Source organism: Muscardinus avellanarius (assembly GCF_963383645.1).
Source record: "Muscardinus avellanarius genome assembly, chromosome: 7".
In the NCBI taxonomy this organism is placed as follows: domain Eukaryota; kingdom Metazoa; phylum Chordata; class Mammalia; order Rodentia; family Gliridae; genus Muscardinus; species Muscardinus avellanarius.
This window is the reverse complement of record NC_137793.1, coordinates 11,370,969-11,390,128: the sequence shown is the minus strand read 5'-3', so window position 1 is coordinate 11,390,128 and position 19,160 is coordinate 11,370,969. Positions and strand designations below refer to the sequence as shown.

At 42.0% G+C, this 19,160-nt stretch overlaps 1 protein-coding gene across 7 annotated transcripts in view; it reads left to right on the top strand.

The window, feature by feature from the left end:
* The window catches only part of EBF1 (EBF transcription factor 1), a gene marked incomplete at both ends in the record, with an annotated part of 425,505 nt that overhangs the window by 338,020 nt on the left and 68,325 nt on the right, over window positions 1–19,160 (top strand). For all 7 annotated transcript variants that reach the window (XM_080699121.1, XM_080699123.1, XM_080699120.1 and 4 more), the window contains one exon: window positions 3,419–3,545. In XM_080699121.1, the coding sequence (XP_080555247.1) occupies window positions 3,419–3,545 (127 nt within the window). The remainder of the gene's footprint in view (window positions 1–3,418; window positions 3,546–19,160) is intronic.

The following is a 19,160-nucleotide window of genomic DNA, read 5'->3' as shown; positions in this document are numbered from 1 at the left end:
TATTTGTTCAAGAAGAAATCTCAGCTTCAGTTAAGGTGATTGTGACTATTGAAAACGAAATTGTAAGTGAGAATATGTTTCAGTTTCCTGAGTCCTTTTTTTCTCAAAAACCAAAATATTCACCCAGCTATTTACTAAGATTTTTTTATCTTTTAAAATTTGTTTCAAAGGACAGGTGAAGTATTTTCTAACCAATTGAAAATTCTTTCAAGAATGATTGCTAATGAACATTAGTTATTCCACATCCTAAGTAACTTTTCAGAAGACAAACCTAAGAACACGGTGAATCCTCATCTTCAGAAACATAGCAAGGGACTATGCTATGAACGAAAAATAGAGATGGCAAGGGGATAGAAAGAAAAATACCACGTGGGCCTCAGATATGAAATTTTTTTTTTTGTTACTACCTTTAAAAAGTTTCCATATAGCTGGGCATGGTGGCGCACGCTTGTGATCCCAATGCTTGGGAGGCTGAAACAAGAGGATCGCACAGGTTTGAAGCCAGCCTCAACTACTCAGTGAGGCTCTCAGCAACTTAGTGAGACCCTGTTTCCAAATAAATTATAAAATAGGGCTGGGGATAGCTGGGCGTGGTGGCTTACGCTTGTAATCCCTGTTGTAATCCCTGCGCTTGGGAGGCGGAGACAGGAGGATCACGCTGGTTCGAAGCCAGCCGCGCTGGCTTGAGAGACCCTGTTTCAAAAAAAAAAAAAAAGTATAAAAATAGGTCTGGGAGTGTAGCCCAGAGGTAGAAGGGTTTCCAGGAACCCCAGTACCACCAAAAAAAAAAAAAAAAAATAGGGCTGGGGTGTAGCCCAGAGATTGTAAGCCCCTGGGTTCCACTCCCCAGTACCACCAAAAAAAAAAAAAAAGTTTCCATATAGTGTGCAAATATGTTTGCATTAACTTCAATCTCAGTATGTTGCATAATTACATTGTGCCAAAAAAGGATTAAAAGAGTTTTCATATAAACAATTGTTCATGAATAGAAATTGCGTGTGTGTTGTGTGTGTGTGTGTGTGTGTGTGTGTGTGTGTGTGCAAAATCCAGGACCTCATGCTAAAATGTGGTGGTGCTTGTCTATAAGTACTTGGGAGGCAAAGACAGAATTGTAAGATCAAGGCCAGCATGAAGTAACCGAGCAAGACCCTGTTTAAAAAAAAAAAAAAAGTGTAGCTCACTAGTAGAAACCCCCTAGATTCATTCCCCTGTAATACCACCACAACCACCACAACAGCAATAACATAAAAACTTGCCTTACCACCCTGAGTCCTCCCTATTTATAGGGACATTTTACATATTATGAGGGAATAATGTGAAAGCCGCTTAACTATTTAAAAATTCTGTTTTTATACCTGAAAGAAGGGGATAAATATATATCATTGTCTGACGAAATCAGTGTTTGCATGTAAAATCGACATCACTGGGGTTGATAACTTCTCCAAACTAAATAAGTGTGGGTTTCCGCCTACACCCATGAGCGTCTAAAGAGCTGAGGTGAACGTGTACTTGATTTGGGAAGATCATCTTTCCCTGCCCTTCAGAGTCTCTTTTTTTATTCTCTACGCAACATTAAGTTTGATTTCCTAGTTTCTATACTTAACAGATTACAAGAGCAGATTAGCAGGTGCAAAGAATACCAATAGGAAAAAGACAAAGAAATGGAATAAAATAGAAATAATTTCAAAATCATAGTTATTTAGAGGCAGTTAGGGCATGCAAACAGCCTTTCTCACTCCGGCAGTCACTTACAGCTTTTCTGTATTAGAGTGAGCTGTAATACCTGGATATTCCAAATGATGATCTTGATTTACCAAGGTTAAGTTAAATTACAGGTACTTTGCCTATTTTAGAAAGCATACAATACACTTTGGAAGAGTTTCAATGCGAGGAGAACAAAATTTTAAGGCAGTTTGTGTTTTGTTTGTGCTTTTGTGGGTAAAACCCTTAGCCTTCCAAAATACTCCTTAGCCAGGGAGCTAGACCCAGTCTTCAGGAGGTCCTTTGAGCACAGTCTTGTGGAGGTATCTGCTGTACATCTCCAGCGAATCAGTTCAGATCCCATATGTTCTATTGGAAGGGGAAAAGCATTTCTAATTGCTAAGTTGGAATGGTTTGTATCCTGATGCCTTCTTTCTATGTTTCAAGATGAAATGTTTGACAGAAATCGCTTGAGGACTTTAGCAGCAACAATTTCCTTACATTCTGTCTCTCAGAACTTTTCTCTAGAGGGAAAGGGAGAAGGAAGAGGGGGACCACAGGGCTAGATTTGGCTTCTCATGGAATCATCTGTGATGCTCTGGGCAAAATGCTTAATCTTAGTTTGGGTTTGCACGTTACAATAAACGCCCTTTCTAAGTTATCTCCATGAGAACAGCACGCATGTAGGTTAGTGTAAATCATTATAGGTTGCATACAGGATCTATGAATACAGACTTAGTACCACTAATGTCAGTCTAAGAGCATCTGAAAGGAGACAAGGAATGAGCATTTCTGACCTCTTGGAGAACACGTAGGACTCAGTACCATCAGACATCAACCAGTTAAATAGCAGGGCTGGATTTTTCAAAGAACTAGATAATGTCTGTTTCATGGCCATTAATAACATTTTTGCTATAAAACAGAGATTAATAATAATAATATAGCAATAATAATAATAATTTCTGCTTAGCATGGTGGTGTATGCTTGTTAATCCCGGTACTTGGGAGGCTGACACAGGAGGATCGCAGGTTTGCAGCCAGCCTCAGTGACTTAGCGAGGCTTTTTACAACTTAGCGAGACTTCTACAACTTAGTTTCAAAATAAAAAGAATAAAATAGGTCTGGGGGTGCAGACTTTGTCCCAGCCTTCCATTTCGCTTTTATGGAGAGCCCTTGTTCCGCCAGATCCGCAAGCTATTCCGGGGCAGCAAAGCCCGTGGCTTCCCTCCTTAAAGCCCTTTGATGGTGCTTCTGCTAGTTAACATACCAAATGGGGCACTCCATGTGTGTACTCTGTAGCTAATCAGGGTGCCTGGGCTTGTGTTTCCTTACCTCTGTCTTTTCCCCATCTAAGGGCTCAGTTCAAACACCAGGCCCATCAGCTTTGGAGAGTGTCTGCTTCGAACAGAGATTTTTCCAGAGGATATCCTGCAGCAGATAAATCATTTCAGTTGCTCAGATTTCCTTGCCAAACCAGGAAGTTTGGTGTCTGCCGTGTAGGAAAACCCAGATAATGTTGTTATGGCTCTATCAGAGCCTGTGTAAATACGGTCGCCAGTGCCTTTTGTATCAGGTCCATCACGATAGTGTTTAGGACATCCACGGGTTGGTGATGTATTTTAGAGCCTGGTTTATGGAGGGAAGATAGGGTGGCCATGAGAGGAAAGGAGTCCTTGCATATCGCGGTGACCATTTCCCCCTCCAATGTCTCCTCTAGCTGATCACTCCTCACGCCATCCGTGTGCAGACGCCCCCTCGGCACATCCCCGGGGTCGTGGAAGTCACCTTGTCCTACAAATCCAAGCAGTTCTGCAAAGGGACCCCCGGCAGATTCATTTACACAGGTAAGAGCCACTGCAGACCCTAAGCACGGGGCTGGGCCCCGTGTGGCCCTTTATTTCTCTTGTATGTATGTGAGTATTTTGTAAAAAAAAATTATATATATATATATATATGTGTGTGTGTGTGTGTGTGTGTGTGTGTGTGTGTGTGTATGGAGAGAGAGAGTTTCTCTTAAGATTTACTTATTTTGTCCATTTCATCAGATGTATGACCAAATGGGTTGCTATGATGATGGTGATAATTTCATGTAGATGTCTATGTTAAATGATGGGATCTGTGCAAATAATTGGTTAAAAACCAAAAAGCAGCAGGAGAAATATGAGAAGCCCAAGAAGGTGCTGGGAAATCCTGAGTTCTCTGGATATGAAGCCAGATTGTTGGGGGTTTGCTTGCTTTATGGAGTAGGGAGTGTGTTTTAATGGACAATATAGCTTTTTCCCCCCTATGGTGCATGTAGCATTTGTATTAAATACAGTTGGTAGTTTTTATTTTTTACACCCGAGTTGGTGCTTCTTTTTTTTTTTTATTTTTTCCTCCAGTAAACTGTGTTTTGTCCTCCCAAAGCCGCCTTGGCACAGGGACCCGCCTTGTGGCGAGAAGTTAGGGTTACCGGGTGAAGACAATTCCTTCCCATCAGATGCAGGGAACTAGGAGGGTCTGGAGAGGCAGAATGTGGAAATACATCCAGTGTATAGTCTGAGTGCCCTCTTCAACGTATGCAAACCAAACACCTCGGGCCCCTTTTACGGTTCAGATTCTGCTGGAGGAGGTAGGTCTGGGCAGAGTCTGAGGCTTTTCATTTCTTACAAGCACAAAGATGAGGCTTCCACTGCAGCTCAGAGGACCACAGCTCGATTAGCCAAAGCTGGAGCATCCCGCTTACCATCAGGCATCTCTGGCTAGCTGTCCCCATGGGCTGCTCCCAAATCCCCTTCTCCATTCTATAAAGGACAGGGTCACAATAAGTACAGAGGCCAAGTTGCTGTAACACAGAGATTCTGGAGCAGGGAAAGGACAACTCTGTTAACACATCCTAATTATAACCATACAATTCAGTGGACAGATTTGATTTTGCTATGGCATTTTATCTCAAAGCAGTGTCCCCATGTATTTTAATACTAGGAGCAAAAGGAAATATGCCTCTTCATGTCTGTCTGTCTGTCTGTCTGTCTGTCTGTCTCTCTCTCTCTCTCTCTCTGTCTCTGCATGTGTCTTCTTCTATCTGAAAATTTATATATATATAACAATTAATGCCTCCTGACCCTTGGAAATACCTCCCAGCCCTTTAAACAAAAATGCAGGTTTGATGCCTGCCTGCCGATTAGTTTTAGTTAATTGAAAATTATAGGATTGACCCAAGAGGAAAATTTTGTTTGCACTCCAATCACTTTTACAAATTAAGGAAAATTACCACAATTTTGTTTAGCTAAGGTTTCACACTGAGTTCAAGAAATTAGCTCAGCTATCCCGACAAAGTCAGCACTTTGTTAGTGAGCGCTAGAAAAAAAAATAATAGTCTATCTGGAGTTTTGTGGTGTATACAAACGAAGCATAGAGAAAGCTATGATGCTTTATAGAAGTAGGCCAAGTGTTTTTAATTAGGCTCATTGGTTCAGTGTAAGTTTTGAAGAACAATCAAACTAGCAGATTAGCTGTTTCTTTTAAAGCTAGGATTTCTTGCCATTCATTTTTCCCATGAGAACTTCCACATAGCGCTATTTTTTTTTTTTTTTTTTTACAAGCCTCATTATGGGCCGGCAGGAAAAGGACCAATTGAAATTTCTGATACTGTAACATTCCCCACCATCATTCCAATGGATGGAAGTTTTTCACAATGTTTCTTACTGAACTCGGTGTTCTGGAACATATTACAAAACCGCAGAGGCCAAATGTTTTCTCTGAGGAGTTTGGACTCTGTTTTTGGCCGAAAACATTTAGGCCTAGCTGGCTGCTTATTTACTCTGCTATTAAGAACAAGAAAAGGAGAAGAAAAGGAAGAAAACACTGGTGGGGTGGGAGGTACAGGAGGCAATCAGCCGTGCCTTCCGCGTTGGTGACAACGTCCCTGCCCATTAATGGTTCTATTTTGTGGTCAGGTCTCATTTAGAAGAAATTATTTTTAATCAGTGTTCAACAAAATATCCCCTAGAGCCACCTGGCCATAAAAGTTTTTTTTTTTTTTTTTTTTTTAAGTCATCCCATTAAATGACTCGGGTTCTCCAAAGAAAATAGCTAGGGACCCACCATTATTTTGAGTTTTCTTTTTTTTAAAATAACCATTAAAAAAATTGCCATCAATTTAAGAAATAACATCTTGGAAATGTGTGTCGGAATTGGGATCAAAGATAAAGGCGGTGGATTTGCAAGTCTAGGGACATAGTCAAGGAAGAGAATGATAATTCAATGCGTGTATACCTGTGTGCATGTGTGGGAATTTAAAGTTAAGGAAACATGCTTTTGGCGATCTGGCCTCAGACTGTGGGCTAACAGACAAGAAGTCTTGATTTACCTTTTAAGTATTCTAGGCAGCATCTAACCTCACACTCTATTTGAAAAATAAAAATATGAATAAATTGGCTTCAAGGCTCCCTCTTTGCTAGAGTGGGCTATCAGCGGCTACTGCAAAGTCACATTATTTTTAGCAAAAGGGAATCTCTGTTAATTGGTGAAACTGCACAGAGGCCTCATCATCGTTAGTATGAAGCGGGCTTGCCAAGGGGCCCCTGTTCATGGCTGGGGCTACTGTGCCTGGTGATTTACTCAGTTTACCTCTCTGTCACCACATACCAGCGCAGGCACAGGGACGGCTCGTAAAAACCTCTCTGTTCTCTGCATCTCAGTCCCCGTAACTGTGCAGCACCCCTCCTCCGTCCACCCATACAAGTTCACACTTCATTTTCTTTAATATCCATATCATTTCAAGATGTGAGGCTTGGTTCTCTGGATTGAGTAAGCGAGCCTTCTTGTTTGTCCATGGAATGCCATTTGGAAATTTTCCCTTAAAAAAATAAAAAGTAAGAATCATCATAGCCCTGAAAAAATAAGACCCTAAATTAAATTGCAGTTTGTTACTGCTTTCAGAGTATCCAACAGCAGCTTTGGGTGTGTAATTGCGGAAGGTTCTAAAAATCGATAATTAGAGCTGGGCGCTGTGGTGCACACCTGTGATCCCAGTATGTGAGAGGCTGAGACAGGAAGCGCACAGATGAGAGGCCAGCCTCAGCAATCTACATAAAAAATAAAATGGGCTGAGGATATAGGCCACAGTTAGAATGTCATTGGGTTCAATCCCTAGTAACACACACACACACCCCGACGACAACAACAAAATCAAAAAAATAAAAAAGAAAATACAACAACAATCATCATCAACTAAGAGCAACTTAGCCTAATTTATGCAAATACTGGTAGACTTCTGGGGGAGGGTGGAAAGCATGTGACTAAGCACAGATAATCTATAAGCTGGCTTCATTCATAAGGATTGTGAGCGTAGCTCTCCCTTACTGATTCTTCACCCCGGAGACACACCAGGAGTTCTTGGCCACCAGATCGAATTTACCCAGTCGGAAATGTGTAGGATAGTGAATCCTAATTTGATTAGATTAGAAAGCTCAATGGCACTTTCCAGACTTTATTAATAGTTTTCAGTAATTCTTATGTAAATGCAAGACAAGGCTAAACTTACGTTTTAAGTCATCTTTAAAAAAAAAAAAAAAAAGGAAGCCGGGTGTGGTGGCACACGTGTGTAATCCCAGTAATGAGGAGGCTGAGACAGGAGGATCGGGGTTCACAGCCAGCCTCAGCTACTTAGTGAGGGCCTTTGCAACTCAGTGAGACCCTATTTCAAATAAAGAACAAAAAATAGGACTGAGGGTGTAGCTCAAAGGTAGAATGCCCTTGGGTTCCATCCCCAGCACTGAAAAAAAAATAAAAATAAAAAAGGAGCTACAAGCTCTTTCTAATTACACAATTGTCTTGAGAGCCCTATGGCCCTCTGCCTCTCCACTGCCCTGTGCAAGTCTCTCTAATACCCATAGTATTTACGGCATATTTTTTGCAGGTGTTTAATCTTTAAGTAACTCGGCTCTTTAAAACCAGGATCACTCCTTCGAAGCCTCCAGGGTATGTGGATGCTGATAAAAGATTCTTAGGAGGCCTTTCCAAGGTTCCTCGAACTGGTTCTCCTGACAAGAGTGGCCAGATCCATAGGCAAGGTTTTCCTCCATTCTAGTTACTTCCCCCAGGAGACAGGGGCCTCTGTGTCTGGGGAAAACACCGCTGGACAAATGGGCTGCAGGATGACGTCTGACCAGCTCAGGTGTGCACGGAGAGCCCAATAACCTGCACCTCTACCCCAAAGTTGGCGAGACCCCAACGACGGACCATCTGACATTTTAAGTGTCTGCTTAGGTCACATCTCAGTCCTTTCTACCACCCAGAATCCCATTTTTTTTTTTAACCTAACTTACAGCCTCAGTGAAAGGACTAATCCAAATCCCTGCATATTAGTCTCAGAATTAACTTTGAAATTTAAATTCATTCTGGAGAGTCTTCCTGATTAGACCTCATGCCCAGAATAACTTCACCCCGTCACCAGTACAGGACATGCAGCTTTGCAGGCAGGAGGGGCTATTGGGGATGAGAACGCTCCGGAATTTGATGACTCTCACTGTGACTTGCAAATTTTCTTCTATTTTTTTTTCTCACTACTTGAGTCATGCTTTACACTTTCTGTTTATGGTTGATTTTATCCCCCATTCCTCCTCTCCTTCATCTCCCTCCTGTTGGCTTCCCTTTCTTCTTTTTCACCCCATCCTGTCCATCCTCACTCCCAAGATGATGGCCCAGTGTCGTGGTTAATGTTGGGGTGCGAGGTGATGGATGCAGGTTGAACTCAGCTCTACCACTTGCTGGAGAGGTTCTTGAGACACTGTACGGTGGTTCTGAACCTTAGTTTGTTGATCTTTACAAGAAGATAGTCATAATTTTCTGGAGCTGTTCTTATATATCACCTACGAGAAAGCAGATGCTGGTAATTTTCACCAATAAATGGTAGTGTTGCATTCATTCATTAATTCATTCATTTGCTCGTTGCTGGGTTTCCACATGTGTTACATATCGTCACATGTGTTTCCACATGTGTCATGTATCATCATTATTTTCCTAGAAGTGTTAAAAAATAAGGTCCCTGAAGCTTTTTAGTAATAGAACCATAGACACCAGCAAATTGAAGAGACAAGTAACAGCCATCAACCATGAATTTTAAAGAGCTCGGTATGAATAAAGTACCCAGAACATATTTATAAATGTGAATATAACAACTTGGTTATTTATTAACTCTGTTCTCTGTTACTATAATAAAATACCCGATGCCGAGCAGTTATTAAGAAAAGAGGGTTTTTAAGCTCATAATTTCAGAGGCTGAAAGTCTAAGATCAAATGGCCCCATCTGTTTGGCTTCTGGTGAGGGCCCCGTTGGGTGCATCTCAGCAGAGTAGAAAGAGTATGTGTGTGTGAGCGTTGGCATGGTGACATAGGAAGCTGGAGAGATTCAGGGCTAGACTCACTCTCGTTATAACAACCTACTCTCATGGGAGCCAACCATGATCTCACAAGAACTACGCTAATCCCTTCCCAGGGCAATACCCCCAAGGACCTAATCACCTAAGAGGCTCCACCTCCTAACACCACCAGTGAGCACCAAGTCTAGGACATGAATCCCTGGAGGACTAGCCACATCCAACCCATAGCGGATTACAGCAAATATTTGCTTAGGAATAAAATCAAACAATAAATATTTTGATCAGGCAACCCTGATTTGTAAACTTCTCTCATGTTGATTTTTCTCCAGAAACAATTCATGTCTCTCCTCAGTTTTCATCTAAAACACTGACCTTTCTTCCAGACACCATGGTACTATGAGTCCAGCCCATCTCCAACTCCTGCAGGTGTGGTTATGATCAACACCAGGTTCCAGAGACTTCAGGCCCAGAAAGCTCTGATTTGGTTCTTGGGAGCCTCCTCCAAGAAATGATGCACGCAGTCACATTTTAAGAGAGACATGGAGAGTTGGAGCCCAGTGACTCTCCTGGTGTTTAGCTTTTTCTGACACTACGTCATTGCCACATCAATCTTCTGAAGAGCCCCTTTCCTACTGTAGCCCTGTAGAGAGCCTCCTTATTGGCTCATTTTATGTATCATGTACGTCAGAGCCCTGTGCTTGGCATCGCCGCTCACTGGGCTTCAAGCTCATTTCAAATTCAGCTACTTTGGACACAGGAGTTCCCTCTTTTGCAAGTGCAGCTCAAACCCTCTTTCCTCTGAGAATTGTCTGGCCATTGTGGTCTAGTGGACAGAGCACTAGGCCCAGAGCAAAGACACCCATGTTTTAGCCCCAGCTCTGCTCCTAACTGGCTACAGAACTTAGGGCATGATGCATATGTTCTCTGGGATTCAGTTTCTTTATTGTAAAACACATCTATTCCACTAGGTGACTTTGGTACTCCCTTTTTTTTTTTTTTTTTTGGTACTGAGGATGGAACCCAGGGGCATTCTACCTCCAAGCTACACCCCCAGCCCTATTTTTTTTCCAAACAGGGTCTCACTTAGTTGCAAAGGGCATAAGTAGTAGCTGAGGCTGGCTGTGAACAGTGATCTTGCTGTCTCAGCCTCCCAAATACTGGGGTTACAAGCATGAGCCACCACTCCCGGCTGACGATTCCCTATGTTGGTTGGCTGGAAGAGTCTCTGTCCTTGGATTTCTTTCGTCCAATGGACTTAGACTACTGATTCATCATTAACATACTATATCCATAGCTCTTCTGTTCTCTTTTTATGTAGACGAAACACAAAACATCTACTAACTTTATGTAGAAAGGAATTCCCCTTCCCAGACTCACGCCATTGTGAGCGCTATATTGAAGCAACTTGGCTCACTAGCTCACTTACAATAGACTTTTCTAATAATTGATTGACATATTGCCCAGGATCAATGGGTCTTCATTGATCTTTGTGCCCTGGGTGACATGGAATGTAAATAAGAGCTGTTAATTAAAAATCTATCCCTTTCCACTTGAAGTTTTTATACATAGAACATGTTTTACACAGAACATGGTGGTTGGAATTCCTGTTAAAGCTGACACAATGCGGGTAGGCCTGTGCTATACATATTTCTTATTTTCTCATCTGTAAAATGGAGACATTTCGGATTGCAGTAGTACCATTATTTAAGGAGTAAATAGGTCAGTGTCAGTAATAGAGACCATACGTGGTCCAGTGGGAGCACTCTCTAAAAATAAACTCGAAGCAAAAAAAAAAAAAGCCGACAGTGAGAAATTGTTTCTCCTGAACAGCCAAAGAACTGGTCATTAGAGCACACCTTGATGTTATGTATATGCCAGCTTTGATCATGATTAAAAATGTCGTTTCTTTCTAGGCTTTAGAGTAGAAATCAGAAGACCTGGGTTTTAGTTCTGACTTCAGTGCTTCTTTTTATTACATCAGCCATTCATCTCGCCGCATTTGCAGATTCTAGGCAATATTCTTAACCGGTTCTAGGGAGCGGCCTATGTGAGGTTGAGCAAACCAGAGTCCTATTTCCCTGGATTTTGTAGTCTAAAGGGAACATGGGTTTTCATGAGTTCACGCTTTCAAGTCTGATGAAGTATCCAGAGGGAGGAACAGGGTTTCTGATAAGCAGATAACAAAGGCTCTGAGGAGTGGTCAGTAGAGATAGTTCCCCTTGAAAAAGGATGACCAAAAGTCAGTGCAGCCCTCGGTAAAGACTGAGGGTAGGGTGGGCCAGGGAAGCAGCACGAGTGCCCCAGCAGAGGACGTATTTAAAAAGGCACGGGGTGGGGAGGAGTGTGGTGATTATCTGCAGAGAAAGGGCAGGAAGATGTATGGACAAGACTATAGCTACATTTCAGAAGAAAAATAATTTTTCTGGAAGGAACATGGGAGGCCAGAATGTCTGTTGGAGGCCCTCGTAGGAGGCCTTTGCAGTCAGAAAGAGAACCAGAAGTTTGATTTAGGTGATAATGGGAGGAAATGGAATTCAGTGAGTGGATTCAAGAGTTACTGAAGATTCGCTGGCTATGGTGGCAAATGTCTGTCATCCCGGTACTTAGGAGGCTAAGACAGGAAGATCACAGATTAGAGGCCAGCCTCAGTAATGTTTGGGGCCCTCAGAAACTTAGTGAGACTATTTTTAAAATCAAAAGTGGGAAGGGTGTAACTCAGAGGTAGGATGCCCCTGGGTTCAATCCCCAGTACCCCCCCCCCCAAAAAAAAAATTATTGAAGAGAAAGAGCAGAAAGATGTTGAGAGGGGCCAGATATGGGGGGAGACATAGGGTTAGGCCTGCCAGAATTTTGGCTTTCTCATCTTGAGGACAGCAGGACCTTCTCTCTTCTGTGATTCCCAAGGGTCTTGTGATTATCAGTGAAAGAACTGGCAGAAAAATGTTTTGCAAAGGGTAATATTTTACACACATGTTAATTGTTATAAAGATAAGCCTGAGCAAACTCACAGAATACGGGAGGAAAGGCATGCAAAAACGCTTTCTTTTTCTACCACACTGTTTCTACTTAGGACTCGGCCGAGAGAGGGCTATGGAATGAGCACTTGACCAGGAGTCCTGTCTTTGTAGTGTCCTAATGGGAAAAGACCCAATAGGAACCAATGGGAAAGACACATTGGCAGGCTGCTCCTGTTCACACTTCTCGAATAGAACTCCAAAGGAGCCATTTACACACAAAAAAATTCAAGGCAGAGAGACTACTGTTCATTCCTTCTGCTTTTGCCATACAAATAGTGGGTCCTACCCAGGCGTGGTGGCGCACGCTTGTCATCCCCGCGCTTGGGAGGCAGAGACAGGAGGATCGCGCAGGTTCGAAGCCAGCCGCGTGCACTGGCTTAGGAGACCCTGTTTCCAAATAAAAATGTAAAAATAGGTCTGGGAGTGTAGCCCGGAGGTAGAAGGGCTTCCAGGAACCCCAGTACCACAAAAAAAATAAAAAAACAACAGCAACAACAACAAAATAGTGGGTCCTAGTCTAACTCTTGTGATTTTTAAAAAATTGATGTATGTCGAGGTGTCCCGTGTTTCTGAACGTGCTGGTATTTATGCGGTGAACACCTACAGTTGGAGCCATCATGGGTACAGCAGTAACAACAACAGAAATCACAGAAGTATCCGTTGTACCCCCGTGATGGTCCAAGTCCATAAAGGGAAAGCTGCTTCTGCAAAGAATAAAGCCAGTCTGAAGGAAGCACGCTACTTTGCATAGTCTGTGTATGTACTTTCTAAGAATTATGACCTTTATTTCCTATTTGGAGTGGAGTATAATCAGGGCTAGTGTAACAGGATCATTAAAAGGGATATTTTCACTGACATTAGAGGTCTAAATGGCCGTGAGGACTTACATACAACCTTGGCTTTTTCCTGTCTACCCAGAGTTAATAAGTGATAAGGCCGGGAGAGAGATAAATCACAGAAATCCCTGTCCAAAGAAAACATATTGACTACAGCCAAGCAAATAACAGACCATAACCAACGATCCCATTCATCATTCATGTAATAGGGATATAAAGTATTTCCTACCAATGAAACCGTAGAGAACAGATAAGCTTGCCCAATCTAAGGCATGTGATTTGGTTATTAAGAGACATGAACTATTTGTCATATGGCTTTAATCTTTAAGATGTGTTGCCATTCCTGAACTATAAATTTCTGGTAAGGGATTAGAAAGCTATTAACAATAAAGGTAGAAACTGAACTTTATACGTGTTCTTGCCGATGTAATACAATCCGATAAAGTCTGGGGCCTCTAATCTTTTTAGTATGATATAACATGGTTTGGTTTTCAAAGCCAATAAGCTACTTGGAAGTTTTCAGGGTTTCTTTTTGTCTTGTTTTGTTTTGTTATTTGGTTATGGTTGCTGTTGGCCTGGCGTTGTGATAAATTAACCCTGCAGCTTTTAAAGTATAGATCATGAATTTTCTCTAATATCTTTGAGTGCGAAGAAGAAAGAAAACAATTTTTTTCTCTTTTTCTAAGACTCATTCCTAATGTTTGATGAGGGGTATTTTCTGTTTTACTTGTCTATTTATTTGCGGTGGTATGGGATACTAGTCCCTCTGTTCATTGTTAAAGCTAGGAGATGTGGCGCCCGCCAGGGTATTAAAAGTTGTTTTGCTTTCTTTATTGCAAAATACTACCTACTGATTGCAGATAACTTGGAAAACACTTATAAAAAGTAATTAAAATGATATTAAAATTGCTCACATTCCTACCAGATTTTTAAAGCATAAACACTCAATAAATGTGAATTGTTAATATTATTTTTAATGGTATATATCTCATAGGTATTTTTTCCTGTGTATATATCTGCTTTATTTCTAAAACAGAGTGAAACCTGACATAATATTATGTAATTAAAAAAAATTATTTAGCCGGGCGTGGTGGCGCACGCTTGTAATCCCTGCACTTGGGAGGCTGATACAGGAGGATCACATAGGTTTGAAACCAGCCTCAGCTACTTAGTGAGGATCTCAGCAACTTAGTGAGACCCTGTTTCCAAATAAAAAATAAAATAGGTCTGGGAGTGTAGCCCAAAGGTAGAAAGCCTCTGGGTTCCATCCCCAGCACCACACACACACACACACACACACACACACACACACACAATTATTTAACAGTGTGTTGTAAATATCAGGTCCTTATGAATTTAAAACAATTTCTTGTCTTTGGTGATCATTTTATGCCTCAGCAGAACCTCATGTTGAGATATAGCCTCCTCTTCATGTTAAAATGCAAACATCTTGGACTTGAGGTCCTGTCTCTTTTTGCTTCTGATAAACCAACAGCAGAGGGTCAGTTGTCTTAGGCTTGCAGAGTGGGGGCCAGGATGCAGAGATGGCCACTGTGACCGGAATTCATCAGGTATTGCCAAAGAACTGTGCCTTGTATCAAGGACCCACTGTCCTTAGAGACTGAGACCAGCTCCCCAACAACCAACGCACACAGACAGCATTCCTGTCCTCAACCTCAGCAACCTCCAGGGTCAATGAATTCCATGTTTTTCTCCTGTTATGTAAAACAGTACAGTAAGTAAGAATGGATCTCATCCTTGACCAAGTGCTTGAATGTTATCAAATTCCATATTCTAACAATAAGAGGGTAATTTAGGCCACTGCCTATACAGCTCCTGGTATAGCACATTTCACCCCCTTCTCTCCTGCCTGCTGTTTTTCCAAGCCAGGGCCTCCAGCCATCCTCTGTTCACTATTCTTCTTAGTCCAGGTTTCCCCACTAACTATCTTTACTCTCACTTTTCTTCCTTGTCTGCATTATTGAAATGCAAACGGTGTGCCGCCCTCCCACATCATGCTGAGAATCTGCATGGGGTCGGCTCCATGATTAGCCCATTATTAAGACTAGGAAAATTGTAGAGGTCACGTGACTTCCCAAGGTCTTCAGTCAGGAAGTGGGGGAGCAGGTCTTGGACTCTGGTTGAGGGGTGCTGGGGCTGGAACTGCGGTGAACGTCCTAGGGTGCTACTTTACCTTGCTAATTTGTGGAATGACTTGATTCCCTGAAATGAGGCTGTTGGCTGGGGGAGCAGGTGGTCATTCCTAGGACACATGAGGCCTGACAGGAGCTGGAGCCTTAACTACTTTAACCACATTCTGTCACTATCGACAGAATGCTTACTCATTCAGAAGATTTAAAAAATACAGGAAAGCATGGAATCTTTATCCCATTCCTCAGAGATAATCACTGCTCATAGCTTTGACTAAAGATAATTCTCTCTGTGTATTCTTAAGTGTTTTTGTCAGAGTGGATCGTATTATGTTTATAGCTTTTTCATCAAGTTTTGTAAAAGTTAAATTATAGACATTTCCTTAGTTCAAATTTTTTTCCTGAATGCATGTTAGTGGGCATATAGAGTAGTCTAATTTATGGCTGCACCATAATTTGCGTAACCAGTGGCCCATAGTTGGACAGCACATCTTTTCTTTTATAAAACTCATATACCAGAATATAGCAGGATATTCAATATGAGGCATTTTCTATTTTCCTAATGAAACATTAAAATGTTGGGGCCAAGTTAACTATATTCATGCTTATAGATACCAACAAATTACCAGATGTCTGCTTATAATATTTAGTATATTAATTTAGTTATACATACATAATTTAAAATTACATATATAATTTATAGTATTTACAAATATACCTTCTGCTTTTAGGGCTTTCATTTCTTTTTTCTGTGGTACTGGGATGGAACCCAGGGACATTGTACCTCCGAGCTACACCCCCAGCCCTATTTTTTAGTCTCCTTTATTTTATTTATTTATTTATTTATTTATTTATTTATTTATTTATTTATTTATTTATTTGGTGGTACTGGGGTTCCTGGAAGCCCTTCTACCTCCGGGCTACACTCCCAGACCTATTTTTACGTTTTTTAAATTTGGAAACAGGGTCTCCTAAGCCAGCGCGCGAGACTGACTTCGAACCTGCGTGATCCTCCTGTCTCTGCCTCCCAAGCGCGGGGATTACAAGCGTGCGCCACCACACCAGGCTAGTCTCCTTTATTTTTGAAACAGGATCTCACTGAGTTGCGAAGGGCCTCGCTAAGTAGCTGAGGCTGTCCGCGAACTCCAATCCTGGATCCCTAGGTCTCAGCCTCACAAGTGCTGGGATTACAAGCCTGAGCCACCATGCCCACTTAGGCTTTCCGTTTTTATTTACACTATTCACGGCCATTTTTGCCACCGGTATGCTTTTATTGGTGCATTGTAATTATATATTATGGTTTTATCCAAATACCATACGTAACCATTTACTGTACACATCACACCTCTCAGCCATGTTATTCAAAGTTACCTTTAAAAGACTTGTTTTGAGAAAGATTTGCATGGTAAGAGGCCAACCTTTAGGAAAAGTTACTAAATTTATGTTTATTTCCTGTTTCTCTCTCTCACTCTCTCTCTCTCTTTTTTTTTTTTTTTTTTTGATCCTGGGGATTGAATTCAAGAGTATTCTACCTCTGAGCTACACCTCCAGCTCTATTTTTACTAAGTTGATAAGCATCTCATTACTTGGTGAGGCTGTCCTCAAACCTGCAATCCTTCTGTCTCAGCCTCCCAAGTACTGGATTTACATGCATATACAACCATGCCCAGCCTGTTCCTCTTTTTTTGTCTTAACTGACTTTATTTTTTTTATAAGCATTCTCAAACCACCATCACCAATGCTGGTTTCATACTCCTACTTAGTTCAAAATAATTAAAATTACTGGGCATGGTGGCACATGCTTATAATCCTATTACTTGGAAGGCTGAGACAGGAGGATCACAGGTTCGCGGCCAGCATCAGCTACTTAGTGGGGCCCTCTTCAACTCAGTGAGACCCTGTTTCAAAATAAAAAATAAAAACTAGGGCAGGGGTGTAGGTGGGAGGTAAAATATCCCTGGGTTCCATCCTCAGGACCACAAAAAAATAGAGTTAGGGGGTGTCGCCTAAAAAACAGTACCACAAAAAAATAGGGTTAGGTAGAATGCCCCTGGGTTCAATCCTCAGTACTCCCTCCAAAGAAAGAAAAAGTACCTACCTAATCGAGTAGATACCTTCTCTTAGGAGAGACTAAGATGTTTTAAGTATATAATAAGGGGATTTTTTTTTTGACAAGGGGAAATCTTTCCATACATTTTAGAACTTTGTTAACTCTTTGCTCTTGTTGAATCATGTGCCAGGCGTAATCTCTGGCACCAAGCGCACTAATCATTGAAATCACCTGGTGTTTTCAACTTGAATACGGTACGCTCGCCCTTTTCAGTGGGCCTCGTGCTCTTCAGAGCCCCGCAAATGCAGGTGATGACCGCCCCACCACTGCATGGCTTGAGATTGTCTCTACTATTTCTCAACAGTGAAAGATAGACAGAAGCCGGGATTCCCTAAATCATGGGCAGAAATAAAAACAGGCGAGCAGACTTCCTGTTGTTCCACTGGTCTTCGACCTCACGCATGTAATTGCTCATCTTTTTCCTGTTAACACCAACTGTGCTTAGCTTCTTTACATCATGGGTGGAAGGCCAGACCGACTGGGCAGAGCCACCTGGGGTTAGCCTCTGTGTTTAGCATCAGGAAGCATCAACTCCCGGTTAGTGTGGCGTTCGTGTAGAACTCTGTGTAGTGCCAAAAATACAATCACATTTAAATATCTGTACAGAGTATGACCCTCCAGGCATTCTGTACACGTGCATTATTTCCTTTTAGTTTCAACTGATTCTCTTTCTTTCTTTCTTTCTTCTTTCTTTCTTCAGCACTGGGGATGGAACCCAGGGGCATTCTACCTCTGAGCTACACCTCCGGCTCTATATTTTTTAGTCGTTTATTTTTTGGAAACAGGGTCTCACTAAGTGGCAGAGGGCCTCACTAAGTAGCTGAGGCTGTCTGTGAGCTGCGATCCTCCAGTCTCTGCCTCCCAAATGCTGGGATTACAAGCATGCGCCACCACACCTGGCCTCAGCTGATTTTCAAAGCAGTCACAAAGGCCAGGACAACCTGTGTGTCTTGTCTTTATCTTAGGTAGAAACACGTAAACTTACTTAAATGCAGTTTTATATTCCTCCAGATAATTGATTACACCTTTTGGTGCCTTAGATTTTTGCATTTACAGTATGAACTTGTACTAGTTATACTCCACACTTCTGCTTTCTCTGGATATAATTCACTAATGAAACTGGAAGCGTCTAGAGTCTTCAGCTGGCTTCCCAGCACTGACACTTTGATTTCCTGTAGCACCTCTAATTCACTGTGTTCCCCACCAGCTGACCAGAGCTGGATGACTTTCCTCTCCCTCTCCCTCTCCTCTCCTCTCCTCTCCTCCCTTCTCCTTCTCCTTCTCCTTCTCCTTCTTCCTTCTTCCTTCTCTCTCTCTCTCCCTCTCCCTCTCCTCTCATCTCCTCCCCTCCCTTCTCCTTCTTCTTTCTCCCTCTCCCTCTCCTCCCTTCCTTCTTCTTCCTCCTTCTCCTCCTCCTTCTCCTCCTCCTCCTCTTCCTCCTCCTCCTCCTCCTTCTTCTTCTTCTTCTTCTTCTTCTTCTTCTTCTTCTTCTTCTTCTTCTTCTTCTCTTCTCTTCTCCTCTCTCTCTCTCTCTCTCTCTCTCTCTCTCTCTCTCTCTCAATCTGTGTCTCTGAGTAAGCTCTGTGGAGGCAGGTCCTGCTCTGCCTTATTCAATACTATGTTTTCAGGATCTGGCACAGAGTGAATCAAAGAATCTGTGAAGGCATGATTGAAAATAGGTCGTTCTAAGTTTCTGGCAGGAGTGTCTCAGCCAATGTGTTGACTTGTTCAGAGATGCCCAAACCAGGCTTCCAGAGTTCTGAAGACCTTGCTAAGTTTACTCAGCTAGCAGCAGATATTTGCACCAGGTTCCTTTTCTTTGTTTGGCCTGTTCGTACACTCTGTGGATTTGATTCCCCTTACTCTTAAATTAGTTATTAAGGAACCATATAACTTAAGCCTCTGGAATCAGGGCAGATTTCAGTTTGAATCCTGACCCAATCAATTGCTTGCAAGTTTTCAGAGACTTTATTTCTTTACCT